We start from the raw sequence: 25,545 nt of genomic DNA on the forward strand, positions 1-25,545 counted from the left end.
AGTAAACATTTGCTGTTTGTAAGTCTGGTAGTCCGTGTTCGGATGCTCCGGTAGCGTCTGCCAGACGGCAACAATGTAAATATTGCATAGCCTGGGTGGCTGTGGTCCTTTACAATGTTCCGTGCTTTTCTCAGGCATCTAATGTTATAGATGCCTTGCACGGAGGGGAGATGGCTGCCGGTGATACGCTCCGCTGTCTTCACCACCCTCTGCAGGGCCTTGCGATCGGCAGCGGAGCAGCTACCATACCAGGCAGTGATGCAGCCTGAGAGGATGCTCTCGATGGTGCATCTATAGAAGTTTATTAAAGTTTTAGCAGACATGCCAAACTTCTCCTCAAGAAGTATAGCCGCTTTTGTGCAGTTTTGACTGCCGAGCCTGCTTGCATGGACCAGGTAAGGTCACCCTTGATGTGCACACCGAGGAATTTGAAGTTGGATTCTCTCTCCACTGCAGCTCCCTCAATGTGTATGGGGTCGTGACCCCCCCCCCCCCCCCCCTCTGCAGCTTCCTGAAATCCACGATCATCTCCTTGGTTTTGCAGACGTTGAGAGACAAGTTGTTGTCTTGGCACCATGCTACCAAGCCCCTTACCTCATCAATTTGGCCACATCAATTTGATGCCTGTAACTAACAAACGGTTGCAATTTTGAAGAAGATTTGACAAGAATTGTAGGAGTAGTGAAAAAACGCTTTTCCTTAACATTCAAAATGGCGGAGAATCTATATAACTGAGTATGACGTCATAGAGTGCGTTGAACTCGTCTTGATCCAGGGAATCCAACATAACTCATTTAGTAAAATGCGGCATATTGTTCAAAAGTAACGTGTGTAAACACACCTTCAACTTTGACCCATTGATGGCGCTAGATGGTTGGAATGTAAAGAATATATTGTGCTTAGTAAAGTTATGCATTGTGCTTATTAAAGTTCTGTCTTATGAACTGAGAAGTGTGCTCAGGCTTAAACATTGAGTTTCGACCACAGAGTGTGGGAAAAAGGCTGTATTTTGTGACTCTATCTCTTCATTTTCAGAAACAACCTTGAAACCGGGTGGAGACGGCACCCGAGCAGGTGGGACACGTAGGCAAGAACAACTCCCTGTTGCACAGGAGAACAAGCTCAACCCTCTTCTTGTGTTTTTGTTTTACTGCACTCTATAATATATGCTGGGGCAGAGACAGGTAGTGGCGTACGCACATTTCAAGCCCCGTTTTGTGCGTATGCAACGTTTATAAATAAGACCCCAGGCCAGGCCTAGGCTGCAGTAAGCTGCAAAGAGCAAGCTACCAGGCCCTGCAGGAGCAGCTAGCCACCATCGGGCAGCAGCCAGCCACCACTGGGCAGCAGAAGCAGCTAGCCACCAGGCCAGGCCTAGGAGCAGCCATCCACCATCAGACAGCAGCCAGCATTCACCAGGGAGTGGCAAACAGCTAGGGAAGATGGCTGGAGGAACAAGAAAGAGGCAGGGCAAAAACAACAAGAGTGATGAACTAGCCAGTAATTACATTACATTACATTTATGCATTTAGCAGACACTTTTATCCAAACCGACTTCCAATAGAGAGTTTTACAAAAGTGCATAGGTCACTGATCATAACAACGAGATAGCCCCAAACATTGCTGGGAAGCCAAACATGATGCATACATTGTGAAAACCAAATAAGTCCCAAAGGGAAGAATAATAAGAGCATGTAGTTTGACAAGTTGCAATTAAACAGCAAGAACCTCAAAAGTGCAAGAGTGTACCTGTGGAAAAAAGCAAGCAACAATAATATATTTCACGGCGAGTACAATAATTTTAAGACAGTTACAACAAACCAACAAGTCTCTCAATAAGAGACATTGTGATCCTGGAGGAAACTAACATCAGGTCCAGCCAATCATTTTTAAGTGCCGTTGTACTCCCAGAACAAGTGCGTCTTGAGCCTTTTCTTGAAGGTGGGGAGACAGTCAGTGTCCCTGATGGAGGTGGGGAGTTGATTCCACCATTGTAAAAACTTCAGAGCAATGGCGGTCAAAGGATTCTGTTCGTCTTGTTGGTCACGGTAACCCCGCCCCAAGCGGTTCTTACTTGGTTCCCACACTAGCCCAGCTTCGAAGTGGTGCCCGTTGCGAACCACTTTCCCTGGTTCGGAGCCAGTTCTCAGGCTGTTGAAAGAGAAAGAACTGGTTCGAGATTACGCACCGGCTCCGAACCAGCACTAAAAACGTGTCGGTGGAAAGGGGGTATGTGTAACACACTGTATAAAAATGAATAAGTATTAAAAGACAAAAAATAAACGGGTAAAGGGGATGATAATATTCCTCAGGCAGAAAAAATACTTTAGTAACATCACATCACACAGAATAATAAAAAAAAGTATATAAGCTATGGTAGCATGGCTCATGACAGAGAGAAACAGTTTTAATTCACAAATTTAACGCACAGCAGCAGGAACCAAGTCAAACCTGCTTGGTTTTAAATGCCATCCCCACTCAGAATGTGACGCCTGTGAGTTTGATGCAGTGTTAGAGCAGTAGATTAAGTATTATTCTTCAGATGAGTCTACCACCCTGCATATGTAGTAACTTGAAGTGATTGGTATAGCCTCTTTGGTCAGAGCCAAATAACACAGATACATGATATTAAAGTGTGAGAGTTTATTGGAGACATGTTTACAATCTTATCAAGCCCTGATTTTATCATTCAGGTTTCCAGAAGATGATGTGCTTGTCCTCTCCGCCTGTTATCAAAGAACTACACTGCTCATTCATCCACATGGCTGTGACCATACCTATTTGAAGGAGAAGTTGTAGTTAATATAAATTAACAACGTAATGTGGAACAGTAACATCTGACAACAGGGTGAATTATATAGCCTGTTTATCAAACAATGTCTTGCATCTTTTACAGGTGAGCCCTCATTGGGTGTGCTCAAGCCTTCGGCGAGAGCACAACCTTTGTTTTGATTCAGCTATGAGGCTGTCTCTTGCAGGGGAAATGATAAGACATCATATTTAATTCTACACTTCACTCGTATTTTGAGTTGTAAATGAGCAGCAAAAACCGATGCTTTTAAATCTATGTAATCTTTATAAATAATAAGTAGGCCCTATGCAATTTTATATAAAATATACAGAAATATCAGTTGTAAAAATGTCATTAAAAAACGGACCCCTGTGCAACCGACGCAAGCAAGCACACCCTACAATCTCCCCAGAAATTGTAACCTCTCTAGTTTGCAATACAATACAATTGATAACACAAATCACTTAAAACAAGCACAAATAATTTAAAAAGTAAGGAATAGAATCAAACATTAATAGGCTTAACTGGACATCAACATAAATAGCCACTAAATTATGTTAATTGAATATGTATAGTTTGTACAATATGTAAAGCAAAGTACAACATTAATAAAAAAGAAGGAGCATTTATCCAATTTATTCACAACATATAACGTACCACTACTGAATATGGCAGTGATAGAATGTGACTGATATAAATCTGGCATTTATGTTACAGTATTGATGTGTGGCACACCTGAATGTCCAGGGATCCTACTGGTCACTTTGCTGCTGAGCAGATTCCAGAAAAGCAGGTCTCCAGACTGTCCTCCAGTAAGGACTGTATTTCCATCCCAGCAGAAGCACCTACTCCCAAAGACAGTATGAGGTCAGTGTTCAGCTCTGATCCTATACCCTAACATGCATCCCTTTTGATCTACAAAAATGACCAGATTGAAAATAACTGAGACTGTGAGAATCTGTTTTTCCCTATGCCTTCTCCCACAATGTAGGTTGGGAACCCTGATGCACTCCTAGGACTCTTTCCTCATCCCTCCCCACTTCCCACCCCTCTTCCCTCCCCTCATCCCTCCTCACTTCTCTTCAGAGATGGCCATAGGGACAAAGTGAATGTCCAGAAGGAGCTGAGGGTGCGGATCAGGGAGGGGAAGTGAGCATACAGGGCCAAGAAGGAGGACCAGCTGAGGCAGGACAGGGTGAGGGACATCTGGCAGGGGATGAAGAACTTCACTGTCTCCAGACAGTTTACAGATGGACCGGCTAAGGTTACCCCTGTGTGTCACTAGTAGGGTTAGGCACGAGCACTAAAGTACTCAAGTACCCGAACGTGACAGTGACGATCGATCATGAAAACAATGATCGTGTGAGTTTCTTTATTTCTGATTGGTTATAGCAGAATTTTTGGCATCAGAGCACCTTGAGCTCTGATTGGTTAGCATTGCCAGAGCATGCGGTCCTGTTGTGTAATGTTACGTTTATGTTGTGTATCTAAGATATCTGATTAATCTCATAGGATGTGTCATAGAATGGGCTTCAGTTGACTGGAGTTCATTTAATATTCAGCTTCACCTCATGCAGCTATTCTATTTCAGCACATTGATGCAGCATAAGAAGTTATTTTTTCAAGTCATATGTTCATGTTTTCGTAGACATGTTTTCATGTCATTTTTATTTGTCACATGAATTTTTGTAACAATCGTAAATTATTTTAATTATCTCAATGACGGATCTAACCATGTTAACTATGTATAGTAGACTTATTTGTTTAATATACTGTATATAGACATGAATATTTCAAAAACTTTAAAAAAAAATCTAAATCAAGCCAAATCAAGCCACCCGTCAGTTCATTCAACAAAGTGTCAACTTTGTGATGTCATGATTCGTCTAGTTGCATCACCCCTAAATAAACATAATTGTGGAGTCTTTGTATGTAATAGTGAGGGAATTAAATGTACGGCTGATGCAAACTATTATTTTAGTAGTATTGCGTTTGCAAAAACATTTAACTTAGCATGAGGTTGGCCATCATCTGAGATACAATTTGAAATGGTAGTGAATTTTGCACTTTCTAGGTGGAGGTGGTATCAAGTTATGGACACACAAAATATTTTCACAATTCATCATTAAGCTAACCTGAACTAAAATGATGACCATATATTGAGTCTGGATCATATCTCCTGTAGGTGATCACACTATTGATAGACATGTATTCAATATATGAAAACCAATTAGCAAATAAATTGGACTAAACTGGTGTCACTCAGCATTGCATCTGGCCCTCTCTGCATTGGAATAGCAATAGGCCTACAAAAATGTGCATCTGCCATAAGTTTCTTGAAACATTATTGGTTGCAGACTTTTCATTGAAAATTAAAATGTTTATAAATAATAAATATTGGATGGTATCGCTTGCTCTCCAGGAATTATAAAACAAATTTTACCATCATACTTCCTAATGAGATTTTTTGGATTGCTTCTCCTCCCTTGGTGGTAACCGTCATAAAGAAGCCCACGAGTCCGTGGGTCATTGGAGTATAATACCATTGGAAGGGGGAGTTGTTATAAAGCTCTCTGGCTTTATTGTTCAAATAAGCCTATGAAGGCCTCCCATCAGGGGCATCATTAGACCCTTTTTACTGGGGTACGTGCCCCAGTATAAATCTGCTGTGCCCCAGTAAAATCTAAAGTTTTAACAATTTACTTTATTAGTCAGTGCATTAATTTATTGATAATCTCGGAAAAAAATCACGCAGTATCACAATCAATGCTTGTAAAATCAAAGCAGTTTAACCGAAAACACAAACCGATGCCCGCAGAATTCCATGTCAGCGCGCTCTGAGCTTGCCAAATAGCCACTGCGGCCAGTGTCGGACTGGCCATCAGGAGATTTCCCGAATGGCCGGTCCAACTAACAACTGCTATGGCCACGGCACTATGCAAAAAAATTGTTTACGCTCACTTTGAGGACGGCATGAATACCAAGCAACTGTTTAACTGGAATGATCCAAAATCCAAAGGGTGGGGGTGGGGATTCCCCTTGTGTAAACTTGAACGGTGCACTTGTCCTTCCGGTTTACAGATCGCGATTGGTCAAAAATCAATAGTTTTCCAGGTATGGACAGTTCGCTGGAGTGGGTGGAAGCAATGAGTTTGCGTGCAGTTTTAAAAGTCGTTTGCAACCGAGACGTATTTAGCTATTGCTAAAAACATTGTTGTCTCTTTTGCAAAGAAATGGAAAGGAAAAGAAAAGGAGAAAAGGGTGGTGCGGAAAAAGCAAGAGACAAAAAACAACGGGCACTCGGGCAAAATGCTGCAAAATGTAAAAACAAATGTTTAGACCGGCAAAAGCCAAGCTAAGTGAGGGAGAGAGTCTGCAGCCCGAAGATGCGGCAGTACCTGAGGCGTCAAGTGCAAGCAGCTGCATTGTCGACATTTAGAATATTCAAATATCCAAACCATGTTGTTTTAATTTTTCAAAAAACATTATACATTTGGTATTACTGTTAACCAATATATAGGCTATATATTTTAAATTAAGGAAAATAAATGGCCAATAGAAAAAGGTACTCTTTTAAATATGCAAAATAGGGTTGGAACGGTACACTGAAGTCACAGTTCGGTTCATACCGCGGTTCAGACATCACGGTTCGGTACGATTTCGGTACAACGGAGGGAAAAGCAAAACAAACCAGGTTCCTCTACGAGTGAATACGGCGCATTGAAGATGACATGTAAATTCCGATTGCGTCAGTAATTTTTATGGCCCTATTTGTATGTGTATCTAATGGCTGGTTAAGCACTGTAGGGAGAAGTTGAACTTTTTTTTTGTCTCGTTCCAGTGATTGGCCCAGCTGGGTGATGGCGTGGGATATTTTTAGTCATTTAGCACACGCCAGATGCATTATATGCGTTAGCATGTTGTATGTGATGTATTCCACTCACATACCCCACAACCAGTGACGTCGCGGCAACGTTGTCCACGGGTCTAAAAATAAGGTAATTAGCCGACCAATGTACAACGTCGCGGCAACGTTGTCCATGGGACCAAAAAATAACGTAACCAGCCGACCAAGGTACAACGTCGCGGCAACGTTGTCCAGGGGACCAAAAAATAACGTAACCAGCCGACCAAGGTACGACGTCGCGGCAACGTTGTCCAGGGGACCAACAAATAACGTAACCAGCCGACCAAGGTACGACGTCGCGGCAACGTTGTCCAGGGGACCAACAAATAACGTAACCAGCCGACCAAGGTACGACGTCGCGGCAACGTTGTCCAGGGGACCAACAAATAACGTAACCAGCCGACCAAGGTACGACGTCGCGGCAACGTTGTCCAGGGGACCAAAAAATAACGTAACCAGCCGACCAAGGTACGACGTCGCGGCAACGTTGTCCAGGGGACCAACAAATAACGTAACCAGCCGACCAAGGTACGACGTCGCGGCAACGTTGCCCACGGGTCTAAAAATAACGTAACCAGCCGACCAAGGTACGACGTCGCGGCAACGTTGTCCAGGGGACCAAAAAATAACGTAACCAGCCGACCAAGGTACGACGTCGCGGCAACGTTGTCCAGGGGACCAAAAAATAACGTAACCAGCCGACCAAGGTACGACGTCGCGGCAACGTTGTCCAGGGGACTAACAAATAACGTAACCAGCCGACCAAGGTACGACGTCGCGGCAACGTTGCCCACGGGTCTAAAAATAACGTAACCAGCCGACCAAGGTACAACGTCGTGGCAACGTTGTCCATGGGACCAACTGGCAACATTCCCTTTATAACGTAGCTACAACGTTGCCATGACGTTGCCAGAAGGTAACGTCGCGGGTTACCAACTGAGCACTTACTGGCAACGTTGCCGCAACGTCATGTGTTAGCTGGGTAGGCACTTGAATGGGAAAATGTGTCCAAACTTTTGACTGGTACTGTACATGTTGAAGAATATAGGATCGAAGTGCGCAAGTGAGTTTTTCGCTTGTCGTCCGCAGTGAACGGACAGTAAAAGCACTGCTTATTCTACAATTTTTATTTGATTTGATTATGCGTAACTGCTACATTCGTCACCGTAACATATAAACAATTGGAATAACACACATATTGCATATATAAATCAAAAGAATAAACAGTAAAAATACAAATACAAGTTTATTAAATAAAATGATTTAATAAACATTTTTACGTTTGAATTTTGGCAGGGTAGGCAGTGCCTACCTTGCCTACTCAGCCGGCACGTCACTGCCCACAACTGCTGAACAACGCCGACACACAGTGCTTGTCTTATCCACCATTCTCTCGCCTGTACTACTGTAACTGAATGGGAAACCGAAGTTTTCCTAAACTTGCAACAGGACCGAATGCAGCCTGCGTTGACTGGGGGGGGGCAGTGAACATTTCTGGGGGGGCATCATGATCAGGGGCGGTTTTAGGAACGGGCGGACCGGGCAGCTGCCCGGGGCGGCATTTTTTTCATGTCACGTGGGGGGCGCACGAGCATAAAATAAATAAATAAAAATCTCTGCGCCGCGAAACGGTTTTCTCTTTTCTATCATTTCACTGTGTGGGGAATTGGCAAATTCAGCACCCCTGCTTGCTGAGAAGGTGCCGTGCACAGAAGCTGTGTGAAAAAAGGGGAGGGGGACAGACAGCTCACCTGACTCTAAATTAGTGGGCTAGTCAGTGCTAGTGGGCTAGTCAATAACGCACATTTCATTCATAATATTATAAGTATAGGCCTAAAGTTCCTGCACATTTTTGTTTTTTTTTAATTGTGTGAAATGGCTAATAAAAATATGTAACACAAAACGATTGTGGTCACCAAGGTGAATTGGTTTAGTCTTGACTTCTGGTCGTGAGTGACAGTGTTGGGGGGATGGGAAATCTGTTGACTGTTGAGTGCCAAAGAAGATGGACAGCAAAAGGTCAAGTAAGCCATCAGGTGCCCAATTTCGAAAAAAAAGAAAAGAAGAAGAGGAGAAACGAGAAAAAGATAAAGGTATGCAAATATGTCTCTCTATGATTATTACGGTATCCATGTCATGAATGAAGGGCTAATGTTAATTGGTGGGTATAGGCTAACTCTTACGTTTGTTAGCCTTTTTGCTATGATGCTTGCTATGCAACAACAATATTTCGGTTTTAACTCAACAAACACGAGATAACATTTCACCATAATAGTGTGCTTTGCAACAAAACTGTTACAAGTTCAGTTATTATTTATTTGCATTATTTAGGTTAGGCCCTGTAATTAGCCAACGGAATTTTCAAATCTGTAGGTAGTTTCAAAGACGAACATTTTCTATTTGCTACAACTATATTTCGTGACAAAGTATAGTTTAACGTCATAACTAAGTGTTCCTCCCTAAAAGTTATATTAATATAGCATGTAATAACAGACATTTAGCGTGTAAGGGCATGTTTATGTAACCCTCCTATTATGTTTGGTGTCAATTTGACCCCAGGTTGTTTTAGCTGTATAGAACATAATCGGTCTTACCATAACAGCCTTTTGATTTCAATGGGAGGGGGGGGGGGGGGGGGTACTGTACACGGGTAGTGGGCCGTTCTGCGTTATAAAGTACCGGGCTGTTTTTCGGCACGCAGACAGATTCAGGTGTTGGACTGGCACACAAGTCAGAATTGAGGTAGGCTTAGAAAACATTACAAAACTAAAGAATGTTTCTAAATGATAGGCCTATCGATCATCATATTTGTACTAAAACATAAAAACAATATTACGTATGAAGCTCAAAAAAACAGTAGGCTATTTACGCCCAAATGAATGTGCGCGCTCACATTAACTATTGATGTCCCTGCCAAAGCTGATATCAAACTTGCGTCCCTGAACTGTTATAGTGGGTTAAGCAAGCAGCGTTTCAATAGTCTATAGTGCATTGTGCGTAGCAAGCTTGAAAGAAAAAAAGGGATATGAATAGGGGCCTGTGCCCCAGTAGAGTTTTATGTCTAACAACGCCTCTGCCTCCCATCAAGAATTTGACAAAATGATTGGCATGAGCATAGCTCATTGTGGCTGCTGGTGGTGAGCTCTTGGTAGGCAAAGAGTGTCAACTGCTATTTAACCCTTGTGTTATCTTCGGGTCATTCTGACCCATCAGTCATTGTGACCCACCGTCGTATTGCGACATCTTTACCGCATACAAAAACAAAGTGAAGCATTTTCTTTTAACCGTTGGGCTGTCTCAGACCCCCCACATTGCAAATGTTAAAAGAAAATTATTTTTATTTGTTTTTGTATTGGGTAAAATTGGGTAAACACAACGATGGTTCATTATGAACCTTTGGGTCATGTGACCCGAAGGCAGCACGAGGGTTAATACAATTTGATTTTTGTGGGACAAATTCGAGAAGGTAAATTTCTACCAAATTACATTAGGGCATTAATGTCTTGACTAGGCTGCCTAACGCTGTGCCCTAGGTGAGCTAGCTCGTTGGGGGGGCAGCGTCCGGTCAAAAGCGTCCTGCCTGTCATCACTCAGACCCAGCGAGGCCTACTGTCATGCATCATTGCTACAGTGAACCGAAGGGGCTAAAGCCACAGGAGACAGCTGCTGAGACTGTAGAACCTACAGATTGCAGTGGTGTCCCATCTTTTATTTGGTGAACATTTACCTAGTCACATTGGGCCTCATTTACCGTTATCTTCCTAAGTTATTTCTTACATTTGTTCTTAAGAAAGTTCCTAAGAAAAGTCAACGTGTGATTCATGATGTGTTCCTAAACAGCAGAATTGTTCGCAGGTGTGGTCTTAGAATGATGAATCCCAAAATGTCTTAAATTGAAAGCTTGTGCCCCGTTGGTCCTATTTAGCATAGGTAAACGCCCCGTTAATTCCCATAAAAGGGTATTAGATGGCAGGACCGTGTGCACACGGTGGAGGCTTCGAGGTACTGCTGCAAGAAGTTAGCGACAAACGACACATCATATTTAGTAGCGTCAGCGGTGGATACAAAGCAGTAAGTAATTACTCATGCAATGAACGCTGGATCTGGAGAAGGGCGCAGAACTGATGAAGTGAAAAAGAAATGGTTTGATCTGAAATCTGAGGCAAAAAAACATATTTCAAAACATAGAAGACAGATGACTAATACAAATATCCATGAGGACTGCTCTTGGTAGCCTGAAGCGTCCCAACAGGTACTCGTCACTCTCTGCAAATAAATCGGTATGGTCATGGAAGATGCATTCCCTCCTCAGGGCACGATCTGCAAAATTCTGCAGCAGCAATAAATACGCCAATGTGTGGTGTAGTGTGCGGAATAGGTCTACTTTGGGCCTATAAATACCGTGATAAGTCACTTATTATTGAATGGCAAGGTTCCCCGTTAACATAATTGATGTGAATTGAAGGCAAAGCAAGGCTAGTTTATTTATATAGGCCTAGCACAATTCATACACAATGGCAATTCAAAGTGCTTTACAAATGAGCAGAAGTGTAAGTGTAGTGTGTATTTATTAAAACAAACAACCATATAATTATGTGTAAAATAATTACAATTATTAGTTGCAAAATTATAAAGGAGAGAAATATTCAATTTTAAATTAGAACCGACAAAAACAGTATAACTACTTATTTTGCGCAAACGCAAAAGCTCTCAATTGTGTGTAAGAGTGCTCTTAGGTGTGCGTAAATTCTGTTCTTACCCAAGAACAAATCCCAAATAAGAAAACATTGGTGAATGCCAGAATCTTTGTGAAAACTGTGGAAGTGGGGTTTAAGAAACAATTTGTTATTAAGAACCCAAAGCGGGCCGTCCGGTAAAATTCTCCCAGGATTAAATGAGAAACTTGGAATGCTAAACCCTCACATAACAATGTGTAATTTCTGAGTTTAGATTATGTAAATGAACCCAACATTCAACTAAATGTTTGTGGTTACTGTGAAATAATTTATATGGGTTCGAGAGTAATTTGAATTACAATGTTTTTTATGTCTATTGTCAAGGAACATCATGAGACTTTGCAGAAATTTGAATTGGGGCAACAGGCTCAGGCTGAAAGGGAATGCTTGTTTGTCTTGAGGCTTCTGAACCACCCTGTAGGACAGTAGATCCTTTGGGGTGGGTGGGCACTTCCTACATCCTTCCCATCTATATTTATGACCTAAGGGGAAGTTCTTGAAAGGGTCAGTTGGAAACATACAGTAAGGTACAGTAAGGTACATGAAGCAGCTGTTTGACCTTTTGTAGTTTACAATACATTGAGGAGAAGAGTGAGTTCATTGTTTGTATTAATTATCAGTTGTTTATAATGACTAGTGAGACAAGTAGACTTGTGAGTCTATATAAGACTTGGTGTGTATTTGAGTCGGCTGGTCGACATTAGCCATACGTGTCCTGCAGTAGATCGATCACAGAGCGCTCTGTTAGGTAATGTACGGTACAGAATAAATAATTTGTATAAATCCGGCATTCTGACTATTCGAGTACATTTGAATCTTGAATTGAATCTTGAATTGAATACACAGTAACTTCATATTTTCCACCACAGTTACATTGTCTTCTTGAACGAAAACCATATGGTCTCACCTCTGCTCCTCTTCAGCTTGCAAAGATAAGATCAGCATGCCCGTTTGGACGTCAAGCATCTTCAGACAGAAGTCCTCTCCTACACTCAATATATGTCTACTATCTGGGAAAAAATGCAGAGCACTTGTGAGGGAACAGAAATCTATCTTTTACAACTTGGGGTCAGTGTATGATGGGAGAACAAATAAAGGCCCTTGTAAACGAACAACTAAATCACACATTTTGGAACACATAATTTATGCAAATCTTCATAAAGGTTGCACGTGTTTAAAATATTTTTTTTTAGCCTGAATTGAGGACTTTTCAGCAGGAAGTCAGCGCAGAATAAAACAGCTTAGTACTTTGGTCGTCGTGCCAACTGCCTCTTGTACATACTTTATAGCTGCTCTTCAGATAACTGAAACTTCCTGGTTGTTTTTTAACTTTAAAGTCAGAGCAGCAACAGATGGTTGGTGTTTAATTTCCTCTGTTTGAAAAGTTACATAGCCTTTTCAACACGACTTTCTTTCATAGTTTTTATTCATGTGGTGTTAATAATTTCAGAAATATTCTGAAAGACTACATTTCAGAGTGGATATTAGCCGAAAAATACCCATACAAGACTAGAGTATTAAGTGAAATATTGTTTCAGGCCCTTATAAAAACTAGACCCAAAACATTTCCTTGATTAACTTAGCTAATACAGTAGATTGAGGTGTAATGCCAACAACTTTCCTCCTAATCCTAACCCTCCTTTTTCCAATAATGGAAGAGAGTGTATTTTTCATGTGCAATAAACACAAATCAACATATATATTTATATTATTGTCGACACAGAGGGCCGCTCTCTTTCTATTTATCTTCTATAATGACTGTAACATATTTTTGAGTTTGGTGCAAAGTTTTAAAAAGTCCCATCTAGTGGTGACTATTAGCTTCACCACAAAACCTAAGTGACAAATGGATAATCAGTTCTTAATAGCAGTGTTCAAGGGAACTACTGTCTATCCATACACAAACCTTAGGGTATGGTCTGAATTATGGCAATATAGTAATTTATATAATCTATTCCCCTATGCATAATTATATGGAGAGCAGCTTAATTAACTTCAACTATTGTATGACTTTGATTTGATATTATTAGAATTGGCACTCGAGACCTACAATGCATTCCTAACTTCCTAGCTAACTGTCATACTATAACAAAGAGGAATGCTGTCTTTTTATAAGTTAAACAAACAGACTGAGGACACACATACCAGGACTAAAGGCTATGTCGTGGATGGTTCCTGTGTGGCAGTTGACTTGATGTAGTAATGCAAAGGTAGTAGTGTCCCAAATGCTTGCAGTTCCATCCTTAGATCCAGATACCAAAAGGGTACCAGCTGGATTCAAGCTGATTGTATTGACCTAAAAGCATAGAATACCTTTCTCATTGTAAAAGAAAACGCTAATTTACAATTATCTGCTATTTGAAAAGACACTCACCCCAGCATCATGTTCAAACTCTGCTAGCAACTGAAGCTGGCTCCTTTTTGTTCTTGAGATATCAGCACACGAACATTTCCACACCTGAAATCAAGTAAAGTAGTATCTCTCTAATAATGCCAGGAATCTGTGTGTGTGTGTGTCTGTCTGAGTCTGTCTCTGTGTATTTTCTTTTAATGGATTTTAGGGCAGCAAGTTTCTCACGATTAACTTGAGACCTGGGTCCTCTTTATAATCCAATGGAGTGCAGTGCCACAATTGACGTTGTTCGGATAAGCAGTTTGACATTTCCCCAAATACAATTCTGCCAGTTTGGCTTGCTCTCTTCAAACTTGACTCTGCCATCTTGAGTTGACTGAGCTATACAAAGCTAGCTCTTGCGAGCCGAAATGATATGGATATAGCGAGCCGAAAAAGACTTGAACAATATTGTTTATGTCCAAGACTATTTTACCGATGAAATACTGGCTAGCTAACTAATAAAAATACTAAAGTGGATGGTTTATTTCAGTAGATGTAGCGGGAAGGTTATTAGCTACAATTGTTGCAGTGTAGACCAATGGCTCTGGACTACACAAAGTCACAACGGTTTAGCCTAGAAAGACAACAGGGATTAGATTTTTTATTGCTTTAGGCAATATCACTTGCTGGACAACCTTTCAATTGGCAATTCATGAAGAATGTTTTGGGTACATCATAGCCTACTGTTATTTAGAAGCAAATTCGCTTTTAGAACCGATATGGCCAGGTTAGCAGCGCTGACATATGAATCAGCTGCTCTCAAAGGATTTATGGATGAAATGCTGGCAACTGGCTGGATTACAGAACGACAATATAAAGTGGATACTTTAAGTATAGATCAGTGAAATGTATGTGTTTTACTGATGTCAAAACTGCCTGCATCTTGCAACTGTGCTACAACATTATAATCACCAGCTGCATCACAGCTCTCCTCGGTCAGTGTCTTATTAATGCGAATGCGATACAAAAAATATAACACTATTTTACAGAATTGCATGGCACAAAGGAAAAAATACAAACTTTAATGTAAACATAGCAAACACCCATTAGGCAGAACTGTACACGGAAGCACTGTATGGTGAATTAGGCCTACAATTATGACAACTGGCTCAACCATTGTGCATGTAATGACTTCTTTTATGAACTAAATGCATTTATAAGCACTATTTGAGTGAGGGAGTCAGGTGGCTGAGCGGTTAGGGAATCGGGCTAGTAATCTGAAGGTTGCCAGTTCGATTCCCGGCCAAATGACGTTGTGTGGGCAAGGCACTTCACCCTACTTGCCTCGGTACCTCGGTACTTGCCCTGTACCTACTGTAAGTCGCTCTGGATAAGAGCGTCTGCTAAATGACTAAATGTAAATGTATTTGGTGGCCAAGCAAGAGGGTTTCTATGTATTCTTATTAGGATTCCTCCGTAAGGAAGAAACCTATTGTTATTGTTAGTTTTATTATTATTATTATTATGATAATCATTGCACCTATTGTATTTGTTAGTATTATTAGGGTTCCTCCGGTAGGACAACCTTATTAGGATTCCTCCTACCGGAGGAACCCTAATATTCTTGGTATTCTTATTATTCTTATTCTTTTTCTTCTCCTTGCACCTCAATATCTCAAAAAGTCCCTAGTCATAAATTTTCTAATTTGGCACATTGATATGGGCCACATCAGACCATAGCGGGCGCCACAGGCCACGCCCAAAAGTCACATTTTCAAAGTTACCATTGCTCCAATTCTCCTGAATCTTGGTGTGCATGCCTCATTTTTCATGAGGAACAAAAAAGCCTCAAGGACCCATAAGGTCCGCCATGATGGATTTTCCTGTACAGTGATAATTTTGGAAAACCTTATAAATTCCTCTTCTCTTGAACCAAAGCTCTAATTGACTTGAGATTTTGTACAGATATGTATCATTGACGTATTTAAAAATGTTACTTAAGACAATTGAATCAAATAAAAAATGGCTGAAAGGGGTGTATTTATGTAAATGTACACATTGCCTCAATATGTTTGTGTCACTAAATCAAATGTATTTTTGAAGGATGGTTCAAGCTTAATAGGCTTTAAGGTGAGATGCCCCTGAAGTACCATGCAAAGTTTCACTTTGATATGTCGAAATATAACTGAATTACAGATGTTTGAACTTCGACCAAATCTGACAATGCTCGCCATTGGAGAAACAGCTTTTTTTATTATCCAGTTTTGTGTAATCCATGTCTGTGAATGGCTCAATTGGCTGGTAAGCAAATGGTTGTAGGTTCAAAACCAGTCAGAAGCATAGTTTTTAATTTTTTATTCTGGCAAAACGGTTTCTAGTCTTCCGATCAATCCTCCGGTTGTAAAAACATAGCAATGCGTGTTTATTTGAGCCCATCACAACACTCTGATCATCTGTTTAGCGAGACTGTGTAAACCACTGCAAAACAAGCCAGGTTCACCACAGTAGCTAGCTACTTGTAGTCTACGCATGGTAGAGATAACTCTAATGGTTTTCTCTAATTAAGTCAATTGATTGTTCAGGTGGATCCCTTGCCTGTTGCACAAATTCATTTCAGTAACCTAAGCCAGGACACATTCCCACTGATGCTAGGCATGATTTAAAATTCCCTTCCATGACAAGTTATGGCACTCCAAACAACCTGTTTAAAAAAACGATGAGAAAGTTATTCTTTACAGCAGCAACCCAGTCATCCCGTTGTCCCGTTTTTATAGGAAATGTACAAGCAGTTTCAACTTAGGCTGAATCTAACAACACTTACCACAGGAGAAACAGCTTACTTTTTTATACAGTAACTGAACATGACAATATTCAACACTGAGAATAGGGCTGGGATGGTGACCTGTAAAGTATAAGGTTGTAGGTTGGAATCCAGCCATAGTCTTTTGGCCTGTCATAATTTTGATTATCTGTTTAGTTCAACAGGATGACATCTTTCTGAAGTACCACAAACAATTTCACCTTGGTATGTCAAAATATGATTGAATTAAAGCTGTTTCAACGTTGGCTGAATCTAACAACGCTTACCACAGGAGAAACAGCTTACTTTTTTATACAGTAACTGAACATGACAATATTCAACACTGAGAATAGCTCAATGGGCTGGCATGGTGACCTGTAAAGTATAAGGTAGTTGGTTGGAATCCAGCCATTATCTTTTGGCCTGTCATAATTTTGATTATGTGTTTAGTTAAACAGGATGACATCATTCTGAAATACGATGCACAATTTCATGCAATTTCACCTTGAAATGTCAACCGTTTCTTAACCTTTGTCCAAAAGCTGACCAAAGCTAATACTCTGCCCTTTCTATTCATACAATCTCAACAGTTGGTATGTAGCAGAGAGGATAGAGAGACTGACTTGTAACCTTATGCTCATGAGTTCAAATCCCCATTCAGCCTGTTGTTGGCCAAACATGAAGTAGTTTTGCTCCCTCGTTGTCCAACTCTCGATCTTCTGCAGTGTACATGTTTATAATATTTTGCCATTTTGCGGAGGAACCCGCATCGCTGCTTGCAGCTATATTTAGGATTCCTCTATAGGAAACATATTGTTATTGTTAGTTTTATTATTATTAGGATTCCTCCGTAAGGAGAAAACCTATTGTTAGTTTTAATAGATTATATAGATTTTCCACCATTTACGGTTTTATCAAAAACCTTTCAAAGCCTACTCCTCCTCCAATCTTCCACAGAATTGGCATACATCATGGTCAGAGCAACCCTCACTCAGGTATTACTTTTCTATTTGATTTTCAAAACCGTTTGTCCGGTACAGCCAATCAAAATAGGCAACAAAGCAACCAAACAGGAATTTGGGTCAAATCTCAGCAAATCTTTGAGATATCAACACCAAAGTTGGAATATCGGTGGAAGGCACTACAACATGTTACCATGTGCAAAGGCAACTTCATACCTCCAAAAATGATTGATATAAAGCAAATCAAATTTATTGCTAACGCTAAAATAATGCTTTACACATCCGCCGGCCAAAAACTGATACTCTGATTCAATCACAAGTTCATATGAAGACTCTTGAGAATGTTGAGTACACAAATCTGAGAAAAAGTTGACTGTAACATGAAAAGTCGATTTTTTTGTGAATATTTGAAACATGCATGCTTGGCTAATTGCTAACGAAATTTCCAATGAAATGTCTCCCCTGCTCCTCAGCGCGTGCGCGCTCCACATTCTCACACACTCAGCCTTTCCCTTGACACACGCGCAAGCTTGGCGAGACGCAAACACAACATTTCAGGAGAGTGTGGGCTGACCAAGCCCCCACTCATTGCTTGGTCTTTAGCAAAGGCCCATGTGGATCTTGATGGTATTGCATTTCCGATTTTTTATGCATTGGTAAAAAGTTCTCAAAATCCTAAAACATTGATAGTATAGGCCAAGAGTAACTACCACACCACAAATGGCCCAATATCACCCATAGTTGATGCTACAGGCCACGCCCTGTTGCACAAAGATACATTACATTTACATTTAGTCATTTAGCAGACGTTCTTATCCAGAGCGACTTACAGTAAGTACAGGGACATTCTCCCCGAGGCAAGTAGGGTGAAGTGCCTTGCCCAAGGACACAACATCATTTGGCACGGCCGGGAATCGAACTGGCAACCTTCATATTACTAGCCCGCTTCCCTCACCACTCAGCCACCTGACGCCTTTTTAATGTAAATATGTATTCGGATATTTAATTAGACGACCAGTCATTAAACCTAGCATTAGTTGGACAATGTGCAGCTAAATGGCAGGGAACTGCTGCGAAATCACTCAATATAGTTAGTGGTTTTCATTTGAAATGAAAGCTGGCAGTAAATAATACACTCTTGAGTAAAAGATCCATATCTTTTTAATTTATGCGCTTAACTTTCCCAGCCAACATTTGAGATCTATCCAGTGTGTCCAGCTCATGTTTAGTTTAGCATGGCGAATACACCAACATTAAAAAACATGTAAAGTTGTGAACGCTTAGTATGATGCTTACCGGCTGCAATTTAGCTGCACATTGTCCAACTAATGCTAGGCCATACAAGCCCGTCAGCACAGCTCTATCAGCCAAGCTAACTAATCTAATAAACAGTTAATAAACACAAGTACATCTTATTGAACATAATTTATTTTCATCACCAATTATATAGAACAGCTTTCTCAAGCAGTTTGTGATGCATTTTGTAAACAGGAGATGAGCCCCTGGTCTAATGCGCCACCTGGCTTGAGAAACCCGTTCTCAAAGACTTACTTTTAGTCATTATTTGGGTAGCACACATATTCTGAATGCCTTCGGTGGAATTCAAATGAGCCATTTTAATCTAGATTAACGCCAAGATTACAGTGAGATTAATCTAGATTAAAAAAATTAATCTATGCCCACCACTACTTTTAACGATTAAAAATGTATGAAAGTCAATAAGATACTCTTTTCATCACAGTTTTTTCTCCATTTTCAATAGTAAGAAAATATCGCAATGCATAACAATGACAGATATACTTTTAACACTTTTTCTCACCCTTTTGTTTTTAAAGCACATACCTCTTTTAAAATTTTTGTAAAACCTTCTTCACTATTCAAGCCATCAAAACAATCGTTTCAACTGCTTTCAGCAAACACACACATTTCTTCAGGAAATGTACCTTTCTAGTTAGTGTGTTTGCTGCAAGCAAAAACACAATTGTTATTCTGCATACTTATTATATATATATATATATATATATATATATTTTAAAATTTTCCTCCCACTTTTTTCCGTCGCCTACTCCTTTCACACCGTTTAAGCTAGAAACACCATTCAAACTTCATTTGATAGTTTGAACTGCTCTAGTGTGCTATTACTTTTCTCATTGATAACTTTTAAAGTTTTTAAGGTATTAAAGTTTAAAGTGCAAAAAAAAAAATGAATGGGTTTCAATGCTTCAGAATGTTCAAGTCAAATTCAATTGTGACGTCATGCACTGACAGAACTGTTTCTCACCGCGTCAATGTTTGACACTTTAACACTTTCCTGCCTGAATATGCAGACTTTTTCAAATAATATACCTGAACTGTTTATACCATTTTGAAGACAAGATTTAGGGCTTTCTAATGATGTAAATATTTATATGATCATGTTAGGCAAATCATCCTTTATCAAGACGATTTCACGGAACCATTCTGACAAAAGTCTTCTCCGTCTGCATTACTTTTTTAGAAAACCTAATTTTTAACCACTTTCACTACAAGATAGAGTTAGAGCGTATGAAATATGCGTACTTTTGTCGTGAATTCAGAACAGCAGACAGATTTAAGATAGACTATTTTGTTTAAAAGTTATGACCACTGAAGTGATGAGTGGGATAACGCAATTCCAAGCTAGCGCGATGGCTCTCCATAACTAAAAACTGTTCTACTTTTTTCCACAATCGACCAAATTGGCCAAACAAGGTATGTACATTGAACTTAAAGTGGACATAATCTAGCTAGATTATTTTTCTTTAAGAAAGTTTCACAGAAATCTGCAAAAATCGAGGCTCAACACTGTCATATCCGACTGTCACGAACAGCCAAACCGGGGTCACGAAAGGTTTACTGCAGCTGGCGTTACTACGAACAAAAGCTTCGTAACTGAAAAGTTTTTACTTTTAGTTGACGATATTGAACAGTAAATCTAACACAGTAGGAATTCTCCCACGACATCCGCTCGCTCCGCTTTGACAAATATGTTTTGTCAGTCCACCATACATTAGACAAGCTAATTTTCGAGCACTTTCAATACAAGATACAGGCCATGTTAGAGTTGATATATATATATATACATAATTGTGTGGGCAATGTAGAACAGCAGACAGATTTGAAATATGATTTTTTGTTTTAAAGTTATGGCCATTCTAGTGACGAGTGCTTACAACGCTAGCTACGACTGTCATCATACAGTATTGTAGCTGCCATAGAACGGCGAAACTAGCTACGTCTATCGTTCGTTACCTACAAACAAATGCTTCGTAACAGTACTTACTTTTTATTGGCGATATTGACAACAGAGGTTAAGGAACTTGTCTTTAATCAAAAGATCGTCTCCGTTTTCAATTTGAAGCAGTATCTAGCTTACTGTAGGAAATCTCCCATTGCATCCTCTCTCTAGCTTCTTCGGCTAAAGATGGACGACAATGACGATGCATGCATTATTCACGCCTACGGTGTTAATAGTCTGTAAAAATACCACTTTGACACACTTGCAAGAAATGATCCGCTGGCTAGATGTAGCATGATCTTATTTACCACCCACAATAGTTCTGCTTTTTTGCAGCAGCATTCTGAGTTAGAGTAGCTAGCTTTTCCAGTTGCACAACAAAGTCACATAATGTGACGAGATTGAATTTTAAAAACTCACCAGGGACAACGACAACATCGGCAACCCTGCACTATGGATTATTATTTTGATGTCATCTTTAAATTAAGTGTCTGAATAGGACTGGTTGTGCAGTAAAAGTAAGTAAGTAAAAGAATATATTGTGCTTATTAAAGTTATGCATTGTGCTTATTAAAGGTATGAACTTAGAAGTGTGCTCAGGCTTAAACATTGGGTCTCACAGTGTGGGAAGCAGGCTGTTCTTTGTGTCTCTATCTCTTCATTTTCAGAAACAACCTTGAAACTGGGTGGAGATGGCACCCGAGCAGGTGGGACACGCGTAGGCAAGAACAACTCCCTGACGCACGAGAGAACAAGCTGAACCCTTTTTTGATACTTGTGTTTCAATTGCACTGTATAAATATATGCTGGGGAGGGACAGATAGCCAGTTGGACTTCGTGAACCAGCCCAAACTCTGTTGCGGGTAGGGAAACATAGACAACCCCAGAGCTCTGTACTTGTTGATTTCCAACTGCTGCATTAAAGCTGATATTATCGGACCTCTGCAACTCCAGACCACTCTTTCTAGAACACAGATTTGTGTCATTGAATACCATCATTACATATTGGAATAGACACATAGATTTTGAGTCCTTCAGCAGGCACACATGATTAGTTTCTCCTTCATCTTGAACCTGAAACCTAGATTCTAGGTTAGAAATGTTGAGAATGACCAACAGTTGCTACGTTACAAGAAACAAGGAACCAATCCGATTGGCCAACGCTCTTCACTGTTCCACTGTTCAAACTTTTTTCTGGTTCTACATCTTTCAATTATTAATACTTTTCAGAATGGGTTTTATTCGCCAAGAAACATCACACAGACAAGGAATTTACTGTGGCAGGAAGGTGCACACATTAAACATATAAGAATCTTAAATAAGAAGTGTACAAGTCTAACTAATACTAAGGGTTTAAAAATGTAAAAGGTTTAGAATGAAATAAAATATAAAATGGCTCTAACATAACGCTTTAACATTTATGAAATTAAATAAGATACCCTTTTCATCACTCTTTTTTCTCCTTTTTCAACCTTGAGAAAATATTGCAATGCATAACAATGACAGATATACTTTTAACACTGTCTCACCATTTTGGTTTCAAAGCAACACTTTTTTTCACCTTCATACTGCTGACATATTTTGTCTGCTATGATATTGATAATTGTTATGCAATATACTCTTCATCACTATATTTGCTCATTGTTCTAACTTCAAACTTTTTTCTGTTTCTCAATCTTTCATTCTTTAATACTTTTAACGCTTAAAAATGTATGAAAGTCAATAAGATACTCTTTTCATCACTGTTTTTTCTCCATTTTCAACAGTAAGAAAATATCGCAATGCATAACAATGACACAAACACTTTTTCTCATCATTTTGTTTTTAAAGCACATACCTCTTAAAATTTTTGTAAAACCTTCTTCACTATTCAAGTCATCAAAACAATCGTTTCAACTGCTTTCAGCAAACACACAAATTTTCTTCAGGAAATGTACCTTTCTAGTTATTTATTGTTTATTTTCGCCCCCCTAAGGATCAGTCAATATTTGTACTACATATACAACGGCGGTATCAAAAGGTTCGTCTTGGTCTCGATTGCGTTGGTTGTATTTTTATTTACGTTCCATTGGATGGTTTAAGTATAAATTGCGTTTTTGTTGTGAAAAGTGAAGCTAACGGTGGCTAATTTGCTAGCCACAGTCACTGACGTTACTAATGTCACTACGTCACTAACGTCACGAAAACACGCGTGACTACCTGTAGCAGAACATTCGTTTCGCATCTGTTAACTTGGGGGATAGCTAGGCTAACTATAGCTTTACTGCAAGGCAGCTGCAGAAACGCCACAAGCAAAGAGGCCAGGGTGATAACTATTTACTCATTTTACTTTGTGATGTGAAACACAATTGTGAAATGTAATGTACAATATTAGCTGATATTATTAAGGAAGTAGGCCCACATCTACTTTCGGAAACAGTAGTCTACTATTTCACTGAAGCATTAGCATCATGACATTAGCCTCTGTTGCCCGGTCAACACATACTACAGTGGTCTATGATGTAGTGATGGGAAGTTCGGATCATTTTACTGATTCGGTTCTTTGAATCTCGTTCAGTAAAATGAACTAATCTTTTTTCGAGTCATTCGTTCATTTCAAGGGGGGGGGGGGGGGGGTATCCGTCCACTGCAAACACGCATCATATTCTCATGTAGGTTAGTGCATGACATGTGCATCAGCAGATACTATTTTAAAAGAAATTCCTGCATTAAAATAATGTATCATGACAGTTTGTATGATTTGGTCATTTATTATCACACTAGCATTTAATTATCACGGCAAACACTTACACAATTACACTGCACTAAACTGTAAGCGTAAATGTAAAGTGAAAATAACAAAACCAGTCAGTATGATGACTTGAGCGAATATCATTCACGTCTTAATAAAACAGAGGCCACGCGAAAGGGAATGAGGAAACTGTTTCCTCAACTAAAAAATACAATGCGGGTCACGTGAAAAAATTATCCAGAGACTCGTAGAAAGACCGAGTCGGGAAATGAACGAATCGTTTGTTTCCTCCAGTACAGAATCTATGCAGGTCACGTGAAAAATTATCCAAAGACTCGTAGAAAGACCGAGTCGGGAAATGAACGAATCGTTCGTTTCCTCTAGCTACCACTACAGAGCCTATGCAGGTCACGTGAAAAATGATCCAAAGACTCATAGAAAGACCGAGTCGGGAAATGAACGAATCGTTCCCTCTAGCGTTTCCTCTAGCTACCACAACAGAGCCTATGCAGGTCACGTGAAAAATGATCCAAAGACTCGTACCCTCTCTTTGAGAGGACTCGTTACTCCCGAGTCCTTGTGAGGATTCGTTCAAAATGAACGAATCGTTCACGAACGACACATCACTACTATGATTCATCTGTTTTCAATCGTTAAAATAAACATTCCTCACAAATACATTTTCGTTGTAGGATTTATTATGACATTAGATTACAAGTAAACGATTTGTGGGTGAAATTATCATTACCTATGGTTTCAAACCAGTGTAGCTCACTGCAATGCTGCAGGCTACAGCCTGTAGCCTACGCAAGACATTAGTAGCTAGCTAACAAAAACATCTCCACATCTGTTTACAGTAGGAAGTCAAACGGCGACAGAACATGTTCGTCACTAAATCAATTACTTAAATCAAAAGTCTTTCAATAGGTGAAACTATCTGACCTGTGACTACTAACCTGAACTCCATTGCCACAGCCTAAACTTTGTCCATCTGTTCATGAAAATGATTAATTTAATAATAAGTAGGCTATGCATTTTTGATATAAAATATACAGAAATATCAGTTGTAAAAATGTCATTAAAAAATGACCCCTCTGCAACCGACGCAAGCAAGCACACCCTACAATTTCCCCAGAAATTGTACCCTCTCTGGTTATTATTATTACACATCTTCTTCTGCCATGGGAGTCTATGGCAACCCCTAGAACCAAATTGTCAAAAGTTGTGAAATTTGGCACACTCTTTGGGACCAGTCCCCTCATCAATTTCACCAAGTTTCATGTCTCCCATTCCAACCATCTAGCGCCACCAATGGGTCAAAGTTGAAGGTGTGTTTACACACGTTACTTACAATTACACTAACAATATGCCTCATTTTCTAAAAAGAGGTACCATTGGATTTCCCTGGATCAAGACGAGTCCAACGCATGACGTCATACCCAGTTATATAGATTCTCCGCCATTTTGAATGTTAAGGAAAAGCGTTTTTTCGCTACTCCTCCTACAATTCTTGTAGAATCTTTTTCAAAATTGCCACAGATGATTTTCAGACCAAGCCTCACAAAAGGTATCCCGTGGTGTTTAGATTTTCGCAACCGTTTGTTACAACCAATCGATGTGGCTGAATTGATGTGGCCACCATTTTGAATGAATGAATATAACTTTTTTTCGCTCCCTCTCCTATAAAGTTTGTCCAATCTTCACTAAATTTGGCACAGAGCATATTCAGACCAAGCCTCACAAAAGTTATATGGATTTTTTATTTTCGAAATTGTTTGTTAATTATAGCCAATCAAATTGATGTGGCCGAATTGATGTGGTCGCCATTTTGATTGAATGAATATAACGTTTTTTCGCTACCTCTTCTATAAAGTTTGTCGAATCTTCTTCAAAATTACCACAGATGATCTTCAGACCAAGCCTCACAAAAGTTATCATATGGATTTTTGATTTTCGAAATCGTTTGTTAGTTACAGTCAATCAAATTGATGTGGCCGAATTGATGTGGCCGCCATTTTGATTGAATG

At 39.8% G+C, this 25,545-nt stretch overlaps 1 protein-coding gene and 1 long non-coding RNA gene across 4 annotated transcripts in view; one reads left to right on the forward strand and one right to left on the reverse strand.

Moving 5' to 3' along the window:
• The first annotated feature begins 884 nt into the window (after positions 1 to 884).
• LOC134034611 (uncharacterized) lies at positions 885 to 21,726 on the forward strand. The gene is made up of 2 exons (XR_009932249.1): positions 885 to 1,184; positions 21,608 to 21,726. It is a non-coding gene; the product is annotated as an uncharacterized LOC134034611 (long non-coding RNA).
• Positions 2,611 to 25,545, reverse strand: part of nsmaf (neutral sphingomyelinase (N-SMase) activation associated factor) — a 134,314-nt gene continuing 111,379 nt past the window's right edge. Inside the window, exons 27-31 of one of the 3 annotated variants that reach the window (XM_062479027.1) lie at positions 13,809 to 13,892; positions 13,580 to 13,730; positions 12,342 to 12,444; positions 3,527 to 3,636; positions 2,611 to 2,777 (exon numbers count right to left, since the gene is read on the reverse strand). In XM_062479027.1, the coding sequence (XP_062335011.1) occupies positions 2,686 to 2,777; positions 3,527 to 3,636; positions 12,342 to 12,444; positions 13,580 to 13,730; positions 13,809 to 13,892 (540 nt within the window). In that variant the 3' untranslated portion in view covers positions 2,611 to 2,685. Of the gene's footprint in view, positions 2,778 to 3,526; positions 3,637 to 12,341; positions 12,445 to 13,579; positions 13,731 to 13,808; positions 13,893 to 25,545 lie in introns of those variants that run through there. The other 2 variants (XM_062479028.1, XR_009932248.1) reach the window with 2 other exon arrangements.

The sequence above is a fragment of the Osmerus eperlanus genome, chromosome 15, assembly GCF_963692335.1.
Source record: "Osmerus eperlanus chromosome 15, fOsmEpe2.1, whole genome shotgun sequence".
NCBI classification, from domain to species: domain Eukaryota; kingdom Metazoa; phylum Chordata; class Actinopteri; order Osmeriformes; family Osmeridae; genus Osmerus; species Osmerus eperlanus.